The sequence below is a fragment of the Macaca mulatta genome, chromosome 5, assembly GCF_049350105.2.
Source record: "Macaca mulatta isolate MMU2019108-1 chromosome 5, T2T-MMU8v2.0, whole genome shotgun sequence".
NCBI classification, from domain to species: domain Eukaryota; kingdom Metazoa; phylum Chordata; class Mammalia; order Primates; family Cercopithecidae; genus Macaca; species Macaca mulatta.
Genome location: NC_133410.1, coordinates 65,604,872 through 65,625,227, shown reverse-complemented (window position 1 = coordinate 65,625,227; position 20,356 = coordinate 65,604,872). Strand labels below are relative to the sequence as shown.

Sequence of the window (20,356 nt, the reverse complement as noted above, 5' to 3'; positions counted from 1 at the left end):
CCCGTGGGAGCATGGCTGGTTAACTGGAACATAGAAAGGAGAGAGGAGTCAAGACGGGCCCCTTAGCCCCTGTCTAGGAATCAGTCCACCTCTCTGCAGAAGAGCTTGTGTTTTCCGATTTGGGTTATAACTTTGAGAGAGTAAGAAAAAAAGGCAACATGGGTTGATCAGCCTTGTATTAAGAATTTTCTTACCTAAGTAACTCAGGAATGGAAAATCAAATACTGTGTGTTCTCACTTGTAAGTGGGAGCTAAGCTAGGAGGACACAAAAATACACAGTGATAGTGGACTGTGGGGCCTGAGCGGGAGGAGGCTGGGAGGTGGCTGAGGGATGGAAGACTAAATACTGGGTACAGGGTACAATTGCTTGGGTGATAGTTGTGCCGATATCTCAGAATTTACTATAAAGAACTCATCCATGTAACCAAAAACCACCTGTACCCCTAAAACTACTGAAACTAAAAAGTAAACAATAAAAAAAGTTCTTAATGAAAAAAAAAAAAAGAAAGAAAATGTGGCACATATACACCATGGAATACTATGCAGCCATAAAAAGGATAAGTTCATGTACTTTGCAGGGACGTGGATGAAGCTGGTAACCATCATTCTCAGCAAACTACCACAGGAACAGAAAACCAAACACCACATGTTCTCATTCATAAGTGGGAGTTGAACAATGAGAACACATGGACACAAGGAGGTGAACGTCACACACTGGGCCTATTGGGGGCTAGGGGTCTAGGGGAGGGATAGCATTAGGAGAAATAACTAGTAGATGATGGGTTGATGGGTGCAGCAAACCACCATGGTACGTGTATACCTATGTAACAAACCTGCACATTCTGCACATGTATCCCAGAACTTAAAGTATAATAAAAACAAAAAGATTTTTAAAAAGTCAAAGATTGCATGTTCTCCCTTATACACGGTAGCTAAATAATGTGTACACATGGACAGAGAGAGTAGAATAATGGAGACATGGAAGGGTGGGAGGGGAATGAAGGATGAGAAATTACTTAAAGTGTACAGTGTACCCTATTCAGGTGAAGGCTATACTAAAAGCCCAGATTTCATAACAATGTAATACATCCATGTAATAAAACTGCACTTTTACCCCTTAAAACTATTATAAAAATTCCTTCACTCAGAGGAGGGAGGAGGAAATGCCACCAATCTTCATAGAACATGTGACATGTGAGCTATGCCTTGAAAGATGGGTAGGCCTTCTGGGTAAATGAAAAAATGGGAACAGAAGAGGCAGAAGTGCAAAGTGTGTTTGGTGAAAAGTAATTGGCCCAGTGTGGTGCTTATAGGAAAGCAGATGGAAAATAATCTAGAAAAATAAGGCTGGTCAAGATTATGGAAGACTTTGTAAAAAATGGGTTTGGACTCTTTCTTGGCCTTAGGGTATCAATGAGCTTTTTGAAATGAGGAGTTAAAGAAAAGCAGCAGTGGTTTAGAAAGGTTAATCTGGTGGCCCAGTTGGGCTGCAAGAGGCGAGAGTTATGAGGCAGGAGGTCTCATCGCACAGACAAATTTATTAATCCATTAATGGGATATGAAGTGCCAAGGGCCATGTAGAGGCTGTGTGTGTGGAAAAGAAAGGGTTGAGGAAAATGTGGAAGATGAAGAATTAGGACCACTCCCTCATAGAGAATTCAGTGCCAGGGGCAAGAGTGGAAGTCCAAGATGAAACTTTGAAGATTGAGCTTCTGTGATCAGGGATTTAGTTATACTGGTCACATGACTAGACAATTTGAGTTGTTTTGAGACTTCAGTAACCGTCAGTATTTTTGTGTTAATTTCTCGCAGTCAGCTGTTAAGACGGGTCTCAGCTGAGCAAAGGTCTTGGGACTGGAAGTATTCTTTTTGAAGTCATTATCTTACAGGTAATATTTGAAGCTCTGAAAAAGAGTATTGGAAACCACTTATTTCACTGCCTTTGGATTAAAAAATACAGACCTTCAATATAAAATCTCTAGGCATATATGTAGACACACATGAATTTGATATAATAAAGAAGTTCTCATTACTATAGCCTTAGGTATCTAATAATAAGAGGAAACAGTTGGTAATTATGATTACATATATGTTATATAATTTATAATAATGTATATAACTTACAATATATATGCAATATTACATGTATATAATTTAGGAACCTATCAATTAATGTTTATAATCATATGATCATACCATTGCCATAAGTGAAATAATTTTACATGTGAGGCTAAAAACACAGAGAGTGATTTATGACCCAGGGAAAAAGAAACTTTTGTTTCATTTGTTTCATATTTGTAAACTGTGGCTTACAAATAGAAAAGAAAGAAATATTAAATTTGGTCTGTACTTCATTTACTAGTGCGTGCTAATTCTTAAAGCGTTACTGGTAATGAATGAAAACAACATAAATAATTACTCATGCTGGCTGCTTGGGTGTGTAGTTATTTAATAAGTTGGTAGAAGGACCACACCTACCACATTAAGCCATCAATCAGTAGCTGGTTATTTTAGGTACTTAGGGTATGCTATAATGAGACCAAGGTCAAAGGTTTAATTTTATATAGATTGTTCCAATTAGTTCACAGATATAGGCTCAACCCTTATTTTCATTTGCTATTTTGCAAATTTGTGCTCCTTTTTTTTTTTTTTTTTTTTTTTTTTTTTTTTTTTTTTTTTTTAGCAAACACCCTTCCCTGCCAAAAATGGAAGGAAGTCTCTAATTAAAAAAGATGATCTTGGCACAAGCTACCCTACCTGTGGTGCTACACTGATCACCCACTAAGGACTTCATGCTGAGTGTCATACGCTTTTCTTGTGTGTGGCAACATCGTTTTTGCATATTTTAAGATTTTCTAGAATATTTAAATAAAAATTTCATAGTGAACATGTTTATTAGACATCCAGGATAGCCATGGGTATTTATCTTGTACTGTTTTGCCTCTTAATTTCTTGGTGCTGCATCAAGACACAACTTCCAGGAATTTCTAATGTGGTTCCGTATGTCCTTAAGTCTCTGACTTTATCTCTAACTTCACTCTGCCTCCATATCCTGTTCCAGACATCCTGGCCTCTCTGCTGCTCCTCAAGCACAGTAGGACCTCTCTACCTCTGGGACTTTGTGCTTGCTCTTCCTTCTGCCTGGAACGCTCTTACCTCAGGTTTTCACAGGTCTTGCTCCCTGGCCTCTCGTATGTCTTTGCTCAATTGTTGTCTTCTCAGTGAGACCTTGCTAAGTACCCTATTTAAAATTGCACCTCCTCTCTCTGCTTTATTATTATTATTTGCTTTATTATTTTGCAGTACACTTATAACTTTCTAATATACCCCACAATTTACTTATTTTGTTTGTTATCTGTCTCCCTCCACCAGTTAAGAAGCTCCATAAAGGTGAGGATTTTTATGTTCCTTCCTTTCTTCCTTCCTACCAATTCATTAATAATGCCTTTATTGTAAAAGACGGTGATCTCATTACTCTGGCTTCTGTATATTTAATACATTCAAGAACTGTTCCTAGGAAGGCATTGGCTAGGAGCAGGAATTGATTCTGGTATTGAAAAGTCTATAAAGGAAGGTGACGAATACCAAAGCCAAGAATCTTTATTCATTAGTCAGACTAATTTGTAGCCTTTCCAGGGAAAGAACTTCTTGACTGCAGAAGACTTATTTAAAGAAATTCAGAGTGTTTCCCTTTCCAGTCAGAGCTGTGATACAGCTCTGCACTCATAATTTGCAAGGCAAGAATTTTCAGATGCTGTTTCTGATCCTCATATGCTATATATCTTATTTTAAACTGAGGAAGGAGATGGTATATCTGTATTGTCACTCTCATACCCCATCTTTTTCAAGCAATGGTATAGCTAGGAGGATGGTATAGACTGCTGAGTAGGGTTTCGAGAATGCTGCTGACACAAGTCAGGAAAGTTTGCCATGTTTTCCTTCACTCAGCATCTATCCCCATATTTAATAATAGGGTCAGCCTTGCATGATTATTAATAGATGTCTGAAGACTACTTGCCATTTCTGTGAAGAATCAGTTGAAGACTGAAAGACATGTTCTGATTACTGCTCTCTTACACTTAATATACACTACTTTGCTAAGGAAAGTAATCTTTTCTGGCATTTTACATCTGCCCAAAGTGTGGATTCTTGCTTCTATAATTCAGATTATGAAGGCTTTTCTGTCTGCAAATGAGCATGGTGATATTATGGTAGGGGTGGCACCATCTACAAATGTGAGTCTGACAAAATGATTTGGAAACAACAGAACAAATGGAAATATTTTTTTCTGGAACTTTATGATGCTAAGATTTTAAGTAAATTTGTCTAGCAGTCACCAGATTTGCAAAGTGATGGGAGCAATACTTTATTGACTCTACTGGTGTTTAAGAACATGCACTGAGTGTTTGTAACCTGTTACCAAGAACCATAACAGAGAGAGCCCTGACGGGTTAGCTGTCTCCTTACTGATTAATGTTAATCAGGGATAGCCCAATATATACTGTAGAGGGCACTGCTGTTCAATGTTAATATTTTTTTTCTGAGTTCTACAAAGTATAGTCATTGACAGAGCCATGAAGACCATACCAGTTTCAAAACAAGAAAAAACTATTTACAGACTTGCTTGCTTCCTTGCCTATTTCCCCCTAAAATGGCCAAAATAAAATTTTTCCCTGTTTGGATTTAGTTTCCAAATAGATATGTTTTCTTTCTCCTTTCTTTCATTCTTTCTTTTCATTTTCTTTCCTCTCCCCCGCTTTATTTTTAACTAAAGATGTCTTCTAACCTTTATTAGCACAAAATAATTTTGCCAGCTACCGCAAATTATAAAGAAATATTCATGACAGTTTAAATATGTGATATTTTATTGTAAAAATGTTCTTTGGGAAATGAGTAGTTGAATATCACATGTATTTGAATATCTTTGGGGATGATGAAAATATTTTGAAATTGGATTTTGGTGGTAGTTGCACATCTCTGTACATATACTAGCTATCATTGAACCATAACACCTTAAACACATGAAGTTTCTCTTTTATAATTTTATTTCAATAAAGTGTTTAAAATTAAATTTATCTTTTAATGATTGTTAACTTAGTGGAATAATACAATTACCAAGTTTCCTGTGTGTAATTGACAATGAGGGTGGACTTAAACTTCCAGAACAGAAAAAGACTCAATAGCCCATTCAGTTCAGGTTTCAATGCTGTTTCCTAGGTAGCAATTGTTAGTGAGACATTGGAATACAGGAGTCTGTTAGTATTCGTGACAAACAATTTGTTACACATAATGGTTAAAACGCATCCGAGTTTTGAAATGATTTACTTCTTATGCAATTTAAACTACTTAATTCTAGGATAATGTTCTTCCCACTGATGTGCATTTTTTTTGTTTGTTTTTGTTTTCTGGGTGGAATTACAAATAGTGCATTGGGAATTGCTTTAAACCTGGTTGGACCCATGGAGATGTGTCACATATTTTCATCACTGTCATATGTCAGAGTGGAAAAAGGACTGGGAAAGCCTAGAGAAAAGTTCATGTTTAACCTCAAGATGCCAAATGACAAAAAGTCAATTGCTCTTTGCACATTTCTAATTCTATTTCTTCTTTTCCTTCTGTAGCCTGAACTGATGAAACAGCAGTGTTTCCCAAACTTATCAAAGCACAGAAACATTTATTTTGGAAATACCTAGCATTTCGAGGAGCACAGTATTCCTGGAACTCAGGAATGTGCTGCTCTGTGAGTTCTAACTTGCCAAGGCATTCAGTGTTTCTGCAAGAGAGGAATGGGGAAATCTATTGCACACTCAGGTTAGAGACATGTTTATTCGTCTTTAAATACACGAGGAAATGTCTTACTGTACCCCTCTCTTCCATTTTGGGAATCTGGGAGACTAAGCTTGTAACTTGTAGCTTGTAGCATGAATGATGGAGTAGAATAAATAGGAAAGAAATATATCATTAAATGCACAGGTTAGATAAATAATTATTAATAAAGAGCCTAAAGAAAGAAAGATGACATTTCAGCACATATTGGGTGAAATAAGTTGTTTAGTCCAGCACTTCTCAATTTTTAGTGGATATGTGAATTGCCAATTAAAATGCAAATTTTAAATTAGTGAATCTGGGTTGGACCTGAGTCTGCATTTCCAACAAGCTCCCAGGTAACGTAAATGCTATTGGTCCAAAGACTACGTTTTGTGTAGCAAGGGTTTTAAATACAATTACATTAGAAAAGATCAGAGAAAAGTGGAGTGATTGTACTGAAGGCATAATAGATCCTTCTCTATTTCCTAAAGCCCAAGTAAATAGGCAATCCTCTTTGCTATAGGATTATTATGAAATGTTCAAAACCTGAACTTATTGCTTCATCAAAATATACTGACCCTATTATAGAACTACAGTCATGAAACATATAACAACATCTTTGTCAATCACAGATCACATGTATGGCAGTGGTCCCATACAATTGTTATACACATTTTTACTGTACCTTTTCTATGTTTAGATATATGTAGATACACAAATATTTACTACTGTGTTACAATTGCCTATGGTATTCAGTACAGTAATGTGCTATACAGGTCTGTAGCCAAGGAGTAATAGACTGCATAGCCTAGGTGTGTAGTAGGTTATATCATCTAGGTGTATCTAAGTATACTCTACGATGCCTGCATCAGGACAAAATTGCCTAACGATGCATTTCTCAGAATGTTTCCCTGTCAAGTAATGCATGACTGGTGGATCCATGCTTGCTTCCTGTAGGATATAAATCAGTGAAGGATTTAGAAGTTCCTATACATAGCTCAGTGTGATCTGATTTGTAATGTTCAATAGAAAGTGTCAAGATATTCTCCACCCATCATTATCTCTACAAAATGTGTCCCAAAGAGGTGAGAAATTTGGTACATTACACTCTAAAGGAGTTCATGGCAGTGTTTTTTGCTCCAAATGTAGGCATCCTCCAATGTTTGATTTTATTTTTATAGATAGACCTAAACCATAACATTGGTTACAATGTTAAAAATGTTGGGGATGGGAGTGAGGAGGTGAGAAGGGAGGCACTGTGAATGATGGAGTAGAATAAGTAAGAAAGAAATATATCATTAAATGCAGAGGTTAAATAAATAAAAATCTGTTAATAAAGAGCCTAAAGAAAGAAAGATGACATTTCAACATATATTGGGTGAAATAAGTCAGAGGGGATGATAGAGTAGGGAATCCAGAAATTTACTGAAATTATTTTCTCACAGCAACTGGTTGAGGGTCATTTAGTAGAGAGGAGTAGATACTGGAATCAGAGCCTCATTTGTATTCATCATGGTTCATTCTATTTAACCATACGTACTAAATCATAATTGTTCTCACAGAAAAAAAGGTGACTTTTAGTGAATCATGGACCAAACCTGAGATTAGTTCTTTGAAATGTGCTTGAGTAATATTTAGTTGCATCAATATATTTTTAAAAACAATATCTTGCATTCAATCCCTTCTGAATTTAATCCTACTGGCTTTTTGCCCAGATTGTCTTCAGAAGCAGAGGAAAGAATCAAGCTTCTCAGTTTTATTTTCCCAGGATGATTTTGTGTTATAATGAAATGAACAGAGTTCCAAGGTCTATGGAATGAATACTTTTGATGCCTATACAATGTGTTCCTCAGAGCTTATGAAAACTGCTGCATATATATTCTCTTATCCAGGGAGGCAGTATGCATACTGGCAGGGTGAGAGGGGAAAGCTGTTGTAATCAGAAAAAGCTGCTCGACAGGAGGCAAATCCCTTCTTTGGATTTCAGTTTTCTTCCTTGTCATTGAATGAAGACTCAGCAAGTTTCTTCATCACCTTCACACTGTTCTCTTTATCCTCCCTTCTTAACAAGAAGGTTCCTTCTTCCTTCCCATGGCTAGCCCATGGATAGATCCTCCCACCACTCCTACACACTCTCATCTTTGCAAGTACTTTATTCCCCTGGAAGGTCTGTTTGCTCATATAGTTATTACCTGTCTCTGCATCCACAACCTGTCCCTACAAATAAACGGCTCCGTGAGAGAGACAGCACAGGATAACAGCTGAGGGCACAGACCCTGAGACTGGACTAATTGGGTTCAAATCCCATTTCTGCCATTTATTTGCTGTGTGAACCTGGGAAGTCACCTAATTCCTCAATTTCCTTGTTTGCAAAATGGAAGTGACAGTAGTACTTACCTCCTTGTTTTTATGAGCACAATGAATTAAAAACGTGTTAACACAACTCAAATAATGTCTGGCATTTGGCCCTATGTCAGTGCTTGGTAAATCAAATAAACGAAAGCAAGCACGGACTGTGATTTCTTTTCTGCTGTATCTCCCAAAGTATTTAATGATCTGTTCGTTAAGTGAATCTGTACAGTAAAAGGATAGGTTAGATGATGGAAGTAAGGCTCTGTCTACTTTGTGAATCTCACCATGGAATCTAATACTGGCACAAAGAGTCACATAAAAAAGGGATTTTTTTCTGTCTCCTGAACAAATGTACTTGTTTATTCTTTTTCTTCTCTTTTTATATAAAGATTACTATGAAACACTAGTCCTGTCCAGAGGCCTGTGTTTTTAATTACTACACAGGCAGTGCAGAAAGGTAATATATTACAATAGTAATAACCATGAGTTTTATAATCAGACAGACCCATGTGATCACTGGGAAGTAATAAAACCTCTCTGAGCCTTAGTTTCTTCATTCATAAAATGGAGATAGCCACATGCCTCAGAGGGTTGTGAAGAATAACTGAGATGCTATTTATAAAGTACTTAGATTGTGTTGTATGTTCAATAAATTATAAATTTGTTAGTCTTTCTACATGTAGAACCTAACTTTGGCTAAAAATAATACATTTTTTAAAAACATGCAATAGAATATATACATTTTATTTTTATTTTCAAATATTTAATTGACAAATGCAATTTTATATATTCAAGGTGTACGACATGATATATTTTTATAATAACATTTTATAAGATCGATAGCATTTTGCGGAATCATAGAATGTTAGCAAAGGAAGAGAGTTTCAAAAATATCCACTCTGACTTTGTGATTATGCAGATAAATAAACTGATCTGCAGTGAGATTAAGTGGTACTACAGAGAGGCCAGCATTTGGACCTCTTGACGTTTTTGTCTGTGCTTTTTTTCTGAAGCCTTATTGTTTTTTGCAGCCCAAGACATGGTGGGTGCTCTGTAGGTACAGTGCTTATTGAATGAATGCTGGAAAAACTAATAGCTATTAAGTACTTACTGCAATATTCTGCCAAGCACTTAGGACATTTTTTTAAATGGCCAAATAATTGTCCTTCCCTTAAAGTACTCATGTCTTACTGAAGAAGGATATTACATAGCCCCTTAGCAGCATTTCCCACCCTTGAATACCCCTTTTTATTGAAACACTCTTTTTCTTTTGATTTCCATGATTTCATACTCTTTTTTCTTTCTGGCCCCATCTCCTCTTTAAGTATCTTTTGGTTGTGAGTAGGGTATGGAGGAAACAATACTGACTGCTGGGGTGTGGTAACTTGAAACTGGCCATAGGTGTGAGGATTCATTCTATTGTTCTCTGTACTTTGGTATATCTTTAAAGTATTCTATAATAAAAAGGTTTTTTTTTTTTTTTTTTTTTTTTTTAATCTTTTGCTAGTTGCATCTCCTCTAGTCAACCTAAGTATCTGGTGTTGCTCCATGCTCTATCCTGGGTGTTCTCCTTTCTCTCTAGTTGATCTCATTCAGTCAGTTTCAATTACCATCTAAGCCAATGGTTCTGAATTTTTGTGAGTAAGAATTACTTGAAAACTTGGAAAAAATGCAAATTCCTGTACTGAATCCAATACCCACCCAGACTATTTCAGTAGGTCTGGTCTTGTGTCTCAGAGTTCTGCATTTTATACAAGTAGCATGGGCGATTCAGAAAGAGATAAACCAAAAATTACACCTGAGAAACACTGATCTGTACATGATTTCCAGACTAAAATATCCAGCTGCATCTTTCACATATCTCTATTCAGTGCTTAGAATTCAGCATTTGCAAAGCTGAACTGATCATCATCTTTCTGATTTTCACAACCTTCTTTTGCCCCGTCAAAGAGACCCTTTTCTGGCATTTTCTTTCTCAGTAAATGATGTCAAAATTCACCAAGTTACTCATGTGAAAAACCTGAAAATCATACTCGACACCTCTCTCATCCTTCACATCCAATTGAATGTCAAATCTGGTTCTTTTGACTTCTTAGACATATCTCAAGTTGTATTGCCACTCCCACCACTTTATCCAAGCCATGTTTATCCTTTTTCTGAAATACTGAACGAGCCTCCAACTAGTCTCCCTTCATCAAAAGATATCTCCTTTCTCCACAGAGATCGTTCTCTTTATGAAGCTAAAATCATCTTTTAAAAACCATCATGGCATATGTATACCTTTGTAACAAACCTGCACATTCTGCACATGTACCCCAGAACTTAGAGCATAATAAAAAAAAAAGACCTAAAACTGGGTAATTTATAAAGAAAAAAGATTCTAATGTAATAACATATCTGCCCTGCTACATCTTTAACAATTTTGTGTTTCTCTGAGGATGTAATCCCAAATCCTAAACATGGTCTTCAAAAAGCAACATGATCTGTTTCTTGCCTGCCTTTAAGTTTCTGCTTAAACAATGCTTCCTCAGAGAAGTCTTCCATGAGCTTCTAGACTGGTTTCGTTTTCACTATTATGATACTTATTTCAGTGTCGTCGTATTAAACAAATCATAATGAAATTATATATTTCCATGTTAATCACTGGAACGGTTGTCTTTGGAATGGGAAGATCTGTGGTTTTCAGTAAAGACTACATTTTGCCCTACTGAGATTTTCACAGAGTAAATGTTTTCGATGAAGGTTGTTTCCATTTATCTTAATTACCCAAAGTCCTTAAACTTTTCTTGATAGCACCACCAAAACTATAATCAGATAGGTATTCGCTTGCCTAATGTATTTTAGTGTTTGTCTTCTCAGCAAGCACCATGAGAACAAGGTCTGGGCCTTTTTGTTCCAGTGCTGTACACCTAGCACCTACCAGTTCTTCACTCAAATTGGACACTCAATGAATGAATAAATGAATGAATTATAATATAAGGAGTAATTGGCTGGGTGCAGTGGCTCATGCCTGTAATCCCAGCACTTTGGGAGGCCAGGGCAGGCAGAGCATGAGATCATGAGGTCAAGAATTTGAGACCAGCCTGACCAACATGGTGAAAACTCGTCTCTACTAAAAATACAAAAATTGGCCAGGTGTGGTGGCATGTGCCTATAATTCCAGTTATAAGGAGGCTGAGGAAGGAGAATCACTTGAATCCGGGAGGCAGAGGTTGCAGTGAGCCGAGATTGCGTCACTGCACTCTAGCCTTGGCGACAGAGGGAGACTCTTGTCTCAAAACATGACTATATATATGGAGTAATTATATATATCATAAAAGATGTATAAGTATAAATAAAGCACTAAGGTATTTAGGATTCAAAATGGTTTATTTTGCCATATATTAAAAGTTGCTTTGAAGTGACAGTATTTTGTGTTTTCCAGTGAATGATAGTGGACTTAAGGGATCATTATCTATCCTAGGGAATCATTAGCTTATGTAATATTGAAAACCATGAGACTGATGGAATCACACAGAATGTAAGAAGAAAAGCACTTAAACTCTGGGGGACAGGAAAATGGGTAGAATCTAGTAACAGAAACTGAGAAAATTTGACCCATGGGATAGGCAAAAAAAAAAAAAAAAAGGAAAGAATGGTGTTTTGGAAGCTCTGTGAAGATCACGTTTCAAGAAAAGAATGGTCTCTGGTGGAGTGATTATGGAAACTCACTGATATCTGACCACTGGATTTTGCAATGTGGAGCAAGACAAGAGCTATTTCAGAGCTGTGAAGATCAGAAACTATTGCACTGGGAAAAGGGAGGATGCGTTAAAGATAAAAATGCATACACCATTTGACTCAGAAAATCTATTTCTGGGAACATAGCCAAGAGAAACTCTTGCATGTTTGTACCATTGGACCTGTGTAAGAATATTCAGTGCTACATTATCTGTAATGGCAATATACTAGAAAAGTAAATATTTAAGTTATAGGACAGTCTTACAACGAAATATTATATAGCTATGAACATGAATAAGTGATGCACACTTTATTGTATATAATATATAATATTGTTCTCATTTATATGATTTTCAAAAGCAGGTAGAATTAAACCATAAGTTTTTTAGGAATATATCTATGAATGGTAAAACCATGAAGAAAATGAAAGAAATTAAGATACCATGCCGCGTAACAGTTACATCGTGAAAAGTGGGGAAAGGTCAGTTAGTAGACAGGAAGTGCCCACGGGGTCTTCTAAGATACTGGTGATGCTGTTTTTATTAATAGATGTCTCGTACCCAGAGGTTCATTTTTTAAAATTAGAATTTATACGTGATATGTTTAATAATAAAAAGTTAAAAAGCAAAAGGAGATAATGGAGGAAGAAAATAAAAATAGAGGCAATAGGTTTAGACAGATCTTTAGAATAGTTTTGCTTTTAAGAGCAGGAGATGAGAAATGAGGCAATAGCTGGACAGGGGATATGGGCCAAGGGAGGGATTTTTTAAAAATTGGGGATAGTATGGCATGTCTTTGTGCTGACAAATATTCAGCAGAGAAGGAAACATCACATCTTAATTTATTCTTGCACTATTAAACTCAGGTAGATATCTTGGCTAAGAAGTAAGCTTGTCAGAATAAAAACTTGTCTAATTTAGAAAAAATATACTTGGTGGCTTTTGTTTATTTATAATTTTTAATCTTTTTTTTTTTTTTTGAGATAGGTTTTTGCTCCATTACCCCAGCTGGAGTGCAGTGGCATGATCATGGCTCACTGCAACACTGAACTTCTGGACTCAAGTGATCCTCCTACTTCGGACTTCAGGGAATACACAGAATTCATGCACCATCATGCCCATCAATGACTTATTGCTCCACTGCCTTGAACCCTGAGTGCATGTATTATTTTATTAATCATTGATACACTTGTTAAAACCTCTGGCAAATGGATATTGTAAATATTCCATAGAATCTGCTTTTACTTTCTGCTGAATGACTCATCAGTATAAACTTTTCCAAAGTCCATTTTATTTACAACTATCTTAGGCAGTTATCCAATTAATGACTTTAGACTTGGGATGGTGCTTTTATTTTATATGTCATGAGCACACACTAAAGCTAGAGAAAGAATACTCCCCCAAACTGTGAAATCATGCCAAGTCTTCTTTGCTCAAAAGAATGGGATCCTTCAAATGGGAGCAATACCTTTTACGAAATTGGATTGGATAACAACCTAAATTGGGTAACTTTAGGTTCCCTTACAACAGTAGATATTGATTCCCTTCCTCATGACTTATTTTAGGGGTGCCAGTCATAGCTATTGGGGAGTTGCAGTAGCGTAAGAATTAGGTAAGTAATGAATTACTGAGAAAATAGATTGGGAGTGCCTTCTGGAAGACACGTTGGCAGCGGCATTGGATAATTTGCTAGAAAATATATAATCCCAGATGACTTACTGCAGCTCATCCTCCTGTGTGGAGGACTTACTGCGGGCCCATCCCACACCATTATTAGAAAAACATTTGGGCTAAATGCAGCAGCTGCTTTAGCATGTGGCCCAAGATTTTATAGGCAACAACTTGTACTTTAGATGCACTATTTTGGGCTTCATGACTGTAAATATAAATTGGTGTCCACCTGTCTAATTTCTATGAAGAAATATATTCTTTGCCTAATGATTTACAATTTATTAAGCATGTTTTTCTAAGTTCCTATAGCAGTTCAAAAACCAGGATTGAAACAACAGGCAGAATTTGGAATGCATTTTTGACAGTGATGGCTCTTCCCCCCCAACTTTTGTCTCAGGTTCTTTTGGACTGTTGGGAGGCAGGACATCTGATTGTCTTTGGCATGTCTCTGCAGTCAGTTAATCATGTCTTGAGAAAAGGGAAGAAATGGAAATAAGATTTGTTTGGTAGGAGGACTCCTGCTAAGACTTGTCTGTCCCTGAGCTGAGATATGCTCATTTACCTTAAATCTTTCCATAAACTACATTCTGAATTCCAGTTTATAAATCTTTATCCTATTTCCCAAACCTCATCTCTCACTTTCTATGTAATCTGGTGGGCACAGATGTTCCCTTGGTGAACCTGAGAAAATCTAAAGTGACCAAGGATCTGAAATGAGTAACACAGCTGTTCTGGTTCCTGGGCCCTGTGGTGGGATTTCCTTCTCCAAAGAAGGGAAGAGGGTAGACAAAGAAAGGAGCGTTTCATCTTGCAGCAGCTTGGAAGAGAGCTAGGAGTTTAATTTTTATAAAAAAGCAGTCAAACCATCCAAGGCAGCCCATTTTCAACCAAAAGTATTTCAGAATTACCTGAAGACTTATCTAAAATTATGCCAAAATTACCTAGAATTACCTTAAAAAAGTATATTGTACAATTTAATTTCCCTTCCGTTATATAATATAAACACCTAGCTACTATTTATTAGTAGTAGGTACAGACTCTTAAAGAGATAAAATATTCCAAAAAGTGTGATCCTTAGAAACCAAAATTCCACAGGAGAATTCTTTGTAATTGGCAAGGTTGGCTCTGATTGAGTGGCAAATTTCCTGTATGATGGATCAACTTAGAAATTTGATTGATTCAAAGCCTTCTGAAATTGTACAGCTCTTTCAGGATTTGTGTTATTTACATGTCTTCTTTTATTATTTTCCGTTGAATGATGTTTTGATATACACTTGGCTGCTTATAAGGGCAATATTTTAAAATCAGAGCAATTTCTTTAAAATTAAAATATTTCTGCAAAATACATTTTAAAATGCACTATATTACCCAAATAATATTACACTGTTATAGATGGTTTAAGAATAATAAAAAATATAATTCATAAACTCACTGCTTTAGTATAACAAACCTGATAAATGTTCTATGTTCTTTATTAGACTTTCTCCCATGCACAGCTTTACAAAGTAGTAGTTGATGAGTAAACATGATTTTGTGATTTGTTATTTTTTTTTCACGTAAAATGAGAACAAACTCAGTATGCAAATTATTTCATAGTTTTTTTTTTTTTTTGAGACGGAGTCTCATTCTGTCACCCAGGTTGGAGTGCAGTGGCGCGATCTCAGCTCACTGCAAGCTCCGCCTCCTGGGTTCAAGCCATTCTCCCGCCTCAGCCTCCGAGCAGCTGGGACTACAGGCGCCCGCCACCGCGCCCGGCTAGTTTTTTGTATTTTTAGTAGAGACAGGGTTTCACCGTGTTAGCCAGGATGGTCTCGATCTCCTGACCTCGTGATCCGCCCGTCTCGGCCTCCCAAAGTGCTGGGATTACAGGCTTGAGACACCGCGCCCGGCCACTTCATAGGTTTTTAAGCTACTTTAATAAATGTCTTGTATCTATTACATGAATATGAAATAATTTTATTTCTTCTATCATTGGAAGCTTAGACAGCTATCCACTTTTCACTCATATATATATTCAAGTGCATATAATTGTATATATACTTTTATTATTTAAAATGGTTTGACTTTTGATTGAATTTTCCAGTGTTCAGGAGATTTAAAATAAATTCAACTACACTTATTATAGCCAACACATTGTTCATGTTTTTGTTGATCCTTTCAGCATGACTCACCAGTATCATGTTTTTCTGTAAATAATATACATATATATACACTTAAGTGCACATATAAACATACCAAGTTATATAATTATTTCATTGTTTTGAGATTTTTAACGTGTGACTTGATTATCCCACAAATTTTTGCTTTCTTTATGTGAAAGTATATGAAAATACTTATTCATTAACTAAAAAGAAAACCAGAGAGATATTATTTTTTCTTAAATATTAGCAACAAATTTCTTGAAAATAATTCCATGACTACATACGAAGTACAAAAATACTGTCTTTACTTTCTAAAAGTGTACTTTAGGATTTATGGCATATTTATTTAATAACTAGCAATAAAACTGTAATGGAAGTCAAAATACAGAATCCTCAAAAAGTTCTAAACAACAGAAGAATTATTTACAGATTGCAATTTTAAAATCCACATACCACTTTTTAAAATGTTGCACATGGGAAACGAAACCACTTCCTTATTTAAAGATACGTTGTCATAACGCTAAGCTGAATTTTTGTGGTTATTTGTTTTATAAAAAATTCAGTTAAGCAACTATGTACCTTATAGAAATAATATCACATATTATCTAAACAATATCTAAGAGTTTCAATGAAGTTTTCAGAGAAGTAACTGGAAGACTGCTAGACACAGTCAAAATTTCCTAAGCTTCTTTATAGTTTTCCCATACTGTAAGATATAGTAAAACTTTTAAAGCTACAAAGACAAAAACAAGACTTACCTATACATTTTAATCCTTAATGAAGAGGCTCCTTTTTCTGCCTACTCAACTGCTTTGAGATTCCCACTCAAATGAATGACTCTCATGTATTATGTGTGATCTATAGTTGAAGACAAAGGAGGAAATCTCATGTAATTAAAATCTAACTTGTTAAACAAGTTTGAGGGAATCAGCAAACCAATAGTATGACTTGTGGAAGGTAATTAAAAATAGACAGGGAATTTCACAAATTAGTAAAAAATTTATTTATTCTGGTAAATTGAGATTAAACACAATTACAGTTGACAGGTATTTTGTGAAAGCCCGTGACTACTTCACAATTGTAGAATCACTTTTAGTTCAAGAGGATTTGACACTTCTTTTGCTCGTGTTATCATACTGTCATATACCTCATACCTCGCCACAGCCAGCCAAGAACTATCAGAATATACTTTCCATACATTAATGGGGACTACCTCTGAATTCCCTCATCTCTATGATTAAATGCTGTTTTTCTCATAATATATGAAACAGAGCAGTAATTGAGTAAGTGCACAAAGTAAGACTAGCAAACAGAATAGTTGGAACTAAAATCCACTTTGTCTTTTTCCAAACATGATCATTTGAAAAAAGTATTCTAACACACTACTACTAGAAGAGGAGCAAATGGAAGAAGACAGTACGAGTGTGTAGGGGGTTAGGGTAAAGATGGAGAGCTCAAGAAAGCAGGCAAGACTAGCATGGAGGGGAAAAAGGGCATTTCTGTCTAACATTGCAAAGCAGGATACAAATTTGGAAGGTTATACTGGGGTTACTTTGTGAGAACTAATGAATGCTAAAGAATTGGAACTTGTAATAGAATTATTACAATATTATTATTATTACAATATGAATTCTAGTCTTAGCTTTTTCACCAACTAATTGTGTAGCTTAAGGGAAAAAATTTACTTATTTCTCCATGAGTCACATGTATCTACTAAGAAAATGGGAAGTTGAATCAGGAGGTCTTAAAGGACTCTTTCAATTATAAAATTCTTTGACTTCATCTTGTAAAGCACTGACCACTAATGGTTAAATTTACTCCAGTACTGCAACTTCAGATGTGTTCAATTATTTGACTTTTTAAAATATAATGTGCAAAGCAAACAACAAAGACAGGAATAAGTGGTTACTCTCTACCCTTCCCAAATATATTTTTTACATACTGTATCTCATGCCTGACATTCTGCCATTTTTTTAGCAATAAATAAATAAATATAACAAGATTTAAATGTTTAAAAAATAAACTTACATAAACAAAACATTTTTAAATTTTACATGTTAATTTCAAGTACCTTTAAATGTAGTTATATCATGGTATATAATTTTGTGTTATGCTTTTTATACTTAATATTATTTCACAAACATATCGGTATTACTAATTTTTATTTTTAGTAGCTATATATTTATAACTTTGTAGTTTTATATAATTTAAAACTCACAAGATTCATCCTTTATTAGCAGTTCTAAAGGCTGCATTTTAAAGGTAAATCATATTACATTAAATGGACTTATCATAAAGTACCAAAGTTATCTCTAATGTGAAGTATTTAGATATTTTCTATTTTTTTTAATTGTAGATGATTCTTTGAATGACTACCTTCACAAACATAGTTTTTCTTTGTCATCCTACAGTTGAATTTTTCTTCAGAATAAACTGAAGAGGCTTATTGAGCCAAGTAATTTAAATATTTTAATGGCTTATAAAATTTTACTTTTGGTTTAATAATTTTTACTAGGATTTAGTTATCTTCTGTTTTTTGTTTACAGAAAATTTCTCTAATTATGCATGCTCTTTCTTGTATGTCTTTTTATTTCCTGGAATGCTCAGCAGCAAACACCTTTTTACCAAAGGTACTTACTCAACATATGTTGTTTAGATGTCTCGTAATTAACATATTAGCGCAAATCCCAGTGCTCTATTACTATTCACAACAGAACTTGGGGATGAGTCGGGGGAAAGGTATGGGGAAAATTGGATTCAGTCTGAAAGTGACTTCCTGCATGATGAGCTCAACACAGAAAGGGAGGTGGGGCAGGAAATTATGGTTTGTGAGGCAAAGGAATTGTTCATAACAGGGACCAGTTTAAAGATGTTGACTCTTCATCTTTAGATCCTCAGGGAGTGGCAGGATAGGCCTTGACCTATTCTCTTTTTAAGAGATTGCATGAATGAGAAATGTAGAATCACATTATACAAAAAATATAAAAGTAGTCTGCCTTCTGGTTACAGGCTGATTTCATTCTTCTGGTTGAACAGTCACAAAACCAAGGCAGCTAGACTGAGAAGGAATGACAGGAACAGTTTTCAGGGACATAGTAGAGATCACTTATATTTCTGGAAGATGAACTATGCTACGTAAGAACTATTAAGACTGGTTATTTTGCCTGCTGATGGGGAGACGGTGTGGTTAAGAGATCCATGAAATCTTAAACTCTGGGCATATTTCCCTACAAATGTGTATTAACACACTTGGTTTAGAAGGAAGTATGAATCATTCAATGGGACCGTCATAACAATATTAGCAGAAAAAAACAACCAAAAAGCAGATGACCTAAGAAGGTGTGGGCCAATAGTGTTTTTTTGAATTTGAAGTTTGTTTAGTCATCAAGTCCAGGAAAGCACAGTCATAAGGCTATGGTAGGCTATATATTTGTCATGACCTCCCTCACAGAGTTATTGCAGAAAAAGAAAAAAGAATGGATGTGCTCACCATAAGAAAGCTATAAATGTTATTTAAATACAAGTATTTATATTTATTATAAATGTAAATTTTAAAATTGGGTAATAATTGGATTTTGCTAGTGTGGCTAAATGTAATTTTGTGGCTTATGACTTGCAGGTAGTTGGAGGCAAAGGTACAAGTACATTCTACCATGTTTCAAAGGCATTTGTCTATTTAGAAGGCATGATGTAATGGAAACAGTATTCTCTTTGGAGTTAGAATACACTTTAAGTAAAATATTGACTCTTCTTTTTACTACCCCGCAAGGTCAGGAAAAGTTATTTATCTCTGTAAGCCTCAGAGTTTTTTTTAACATGTGAAAATTGGGTTAAAATACCATTCTCATAGAGTTGCGAAAACTAAATTTAGTCAAATCAAATGAAATGAACTAATAAATGTAAAGCACTTGTCATGTTCAGTTTGCAGGGTACTTGTTCTCATGGCTGTGTGTGTGTGTGTGTGTGTGTGTGTGTGTGTGTGTTTGTAGGGGTCATAATCTCTAAGGAGTGGAGACCTCATACAATTTGAAACTGATCCTGGATGTTTCCAAAATACTGCCCCTGCTTAGATTGGCATGTTCTTTTGCTTCTACAAATCAGTCTTATTCCTAAAGCATTCATACAAACATGGTTTAAGAAATCCAACACTCATTACAAACTGTGATGGCTTTCATGTTGACAGTCAGTTATTTTCTTGTGTTTTCCACAAGTAATTTTTTTTTTTACGTGCACTTAACCATAGGAGGCCAAAGAAACATCTTGACTAGAGGCATTCTTTAATCTTGTTAAAGGAAGACGTGTGTATCCTTTACCCCTCTCCTAAGTTTTCTGCATCGTCCCCTTTGAGCTGCATAGAGTTGTTTTCTTATATGGAGAGTAAATTTCACTTTCCTGCATGCATTCACATATTTTACTCTTGTAATTTTTCTCGACATTGAGAAACGCAATCAGAGCAAATAAATCTAATACATTTAGCATGCAACATCATACATCATTTCACATACTGGATGGTCTGACTGATAAACTCTGTTATTAAAGAGATACTACTATTAGTACATTATAAATTTATGAATTAGTACATTATAAATTTATGACTATTGGTCTTAGCTGGCCCTTCAGTACTGCCTAACAATACAGCTAGGTTTCCCTGGTCAATGTCAAGC

The 20,356-nt window shown here is 35.5% G+C and overlaps 1 protein-coding gene across 1 annotated transcript in view; it reads right to left on the bottom strand.

Moving 5' to 3' along the window:
• TMPRSS11D (transmembrane serine protease 11D) overlaps nt 1-16,587 on the bottom strand; it is a 62,043-nt gene extending 45,456 nt beyond the window's left edge. Inside the window, exon 1 of the mRNA XM_001109114.5 lies at nt 16,451-16,587. Within this exon, the coding sequence (XP_001109114.1) occupies nt 16,451-16,458 (8 nt within the window). The 5' untranslated portion in view covers nt 16,459-16,587. The remainder of the gene's footprint in view (nt 1-16,450) is intronic.
• Between the last annotated feature and the right edge of the window lie 3,769 nt (nt 16,588-20,356).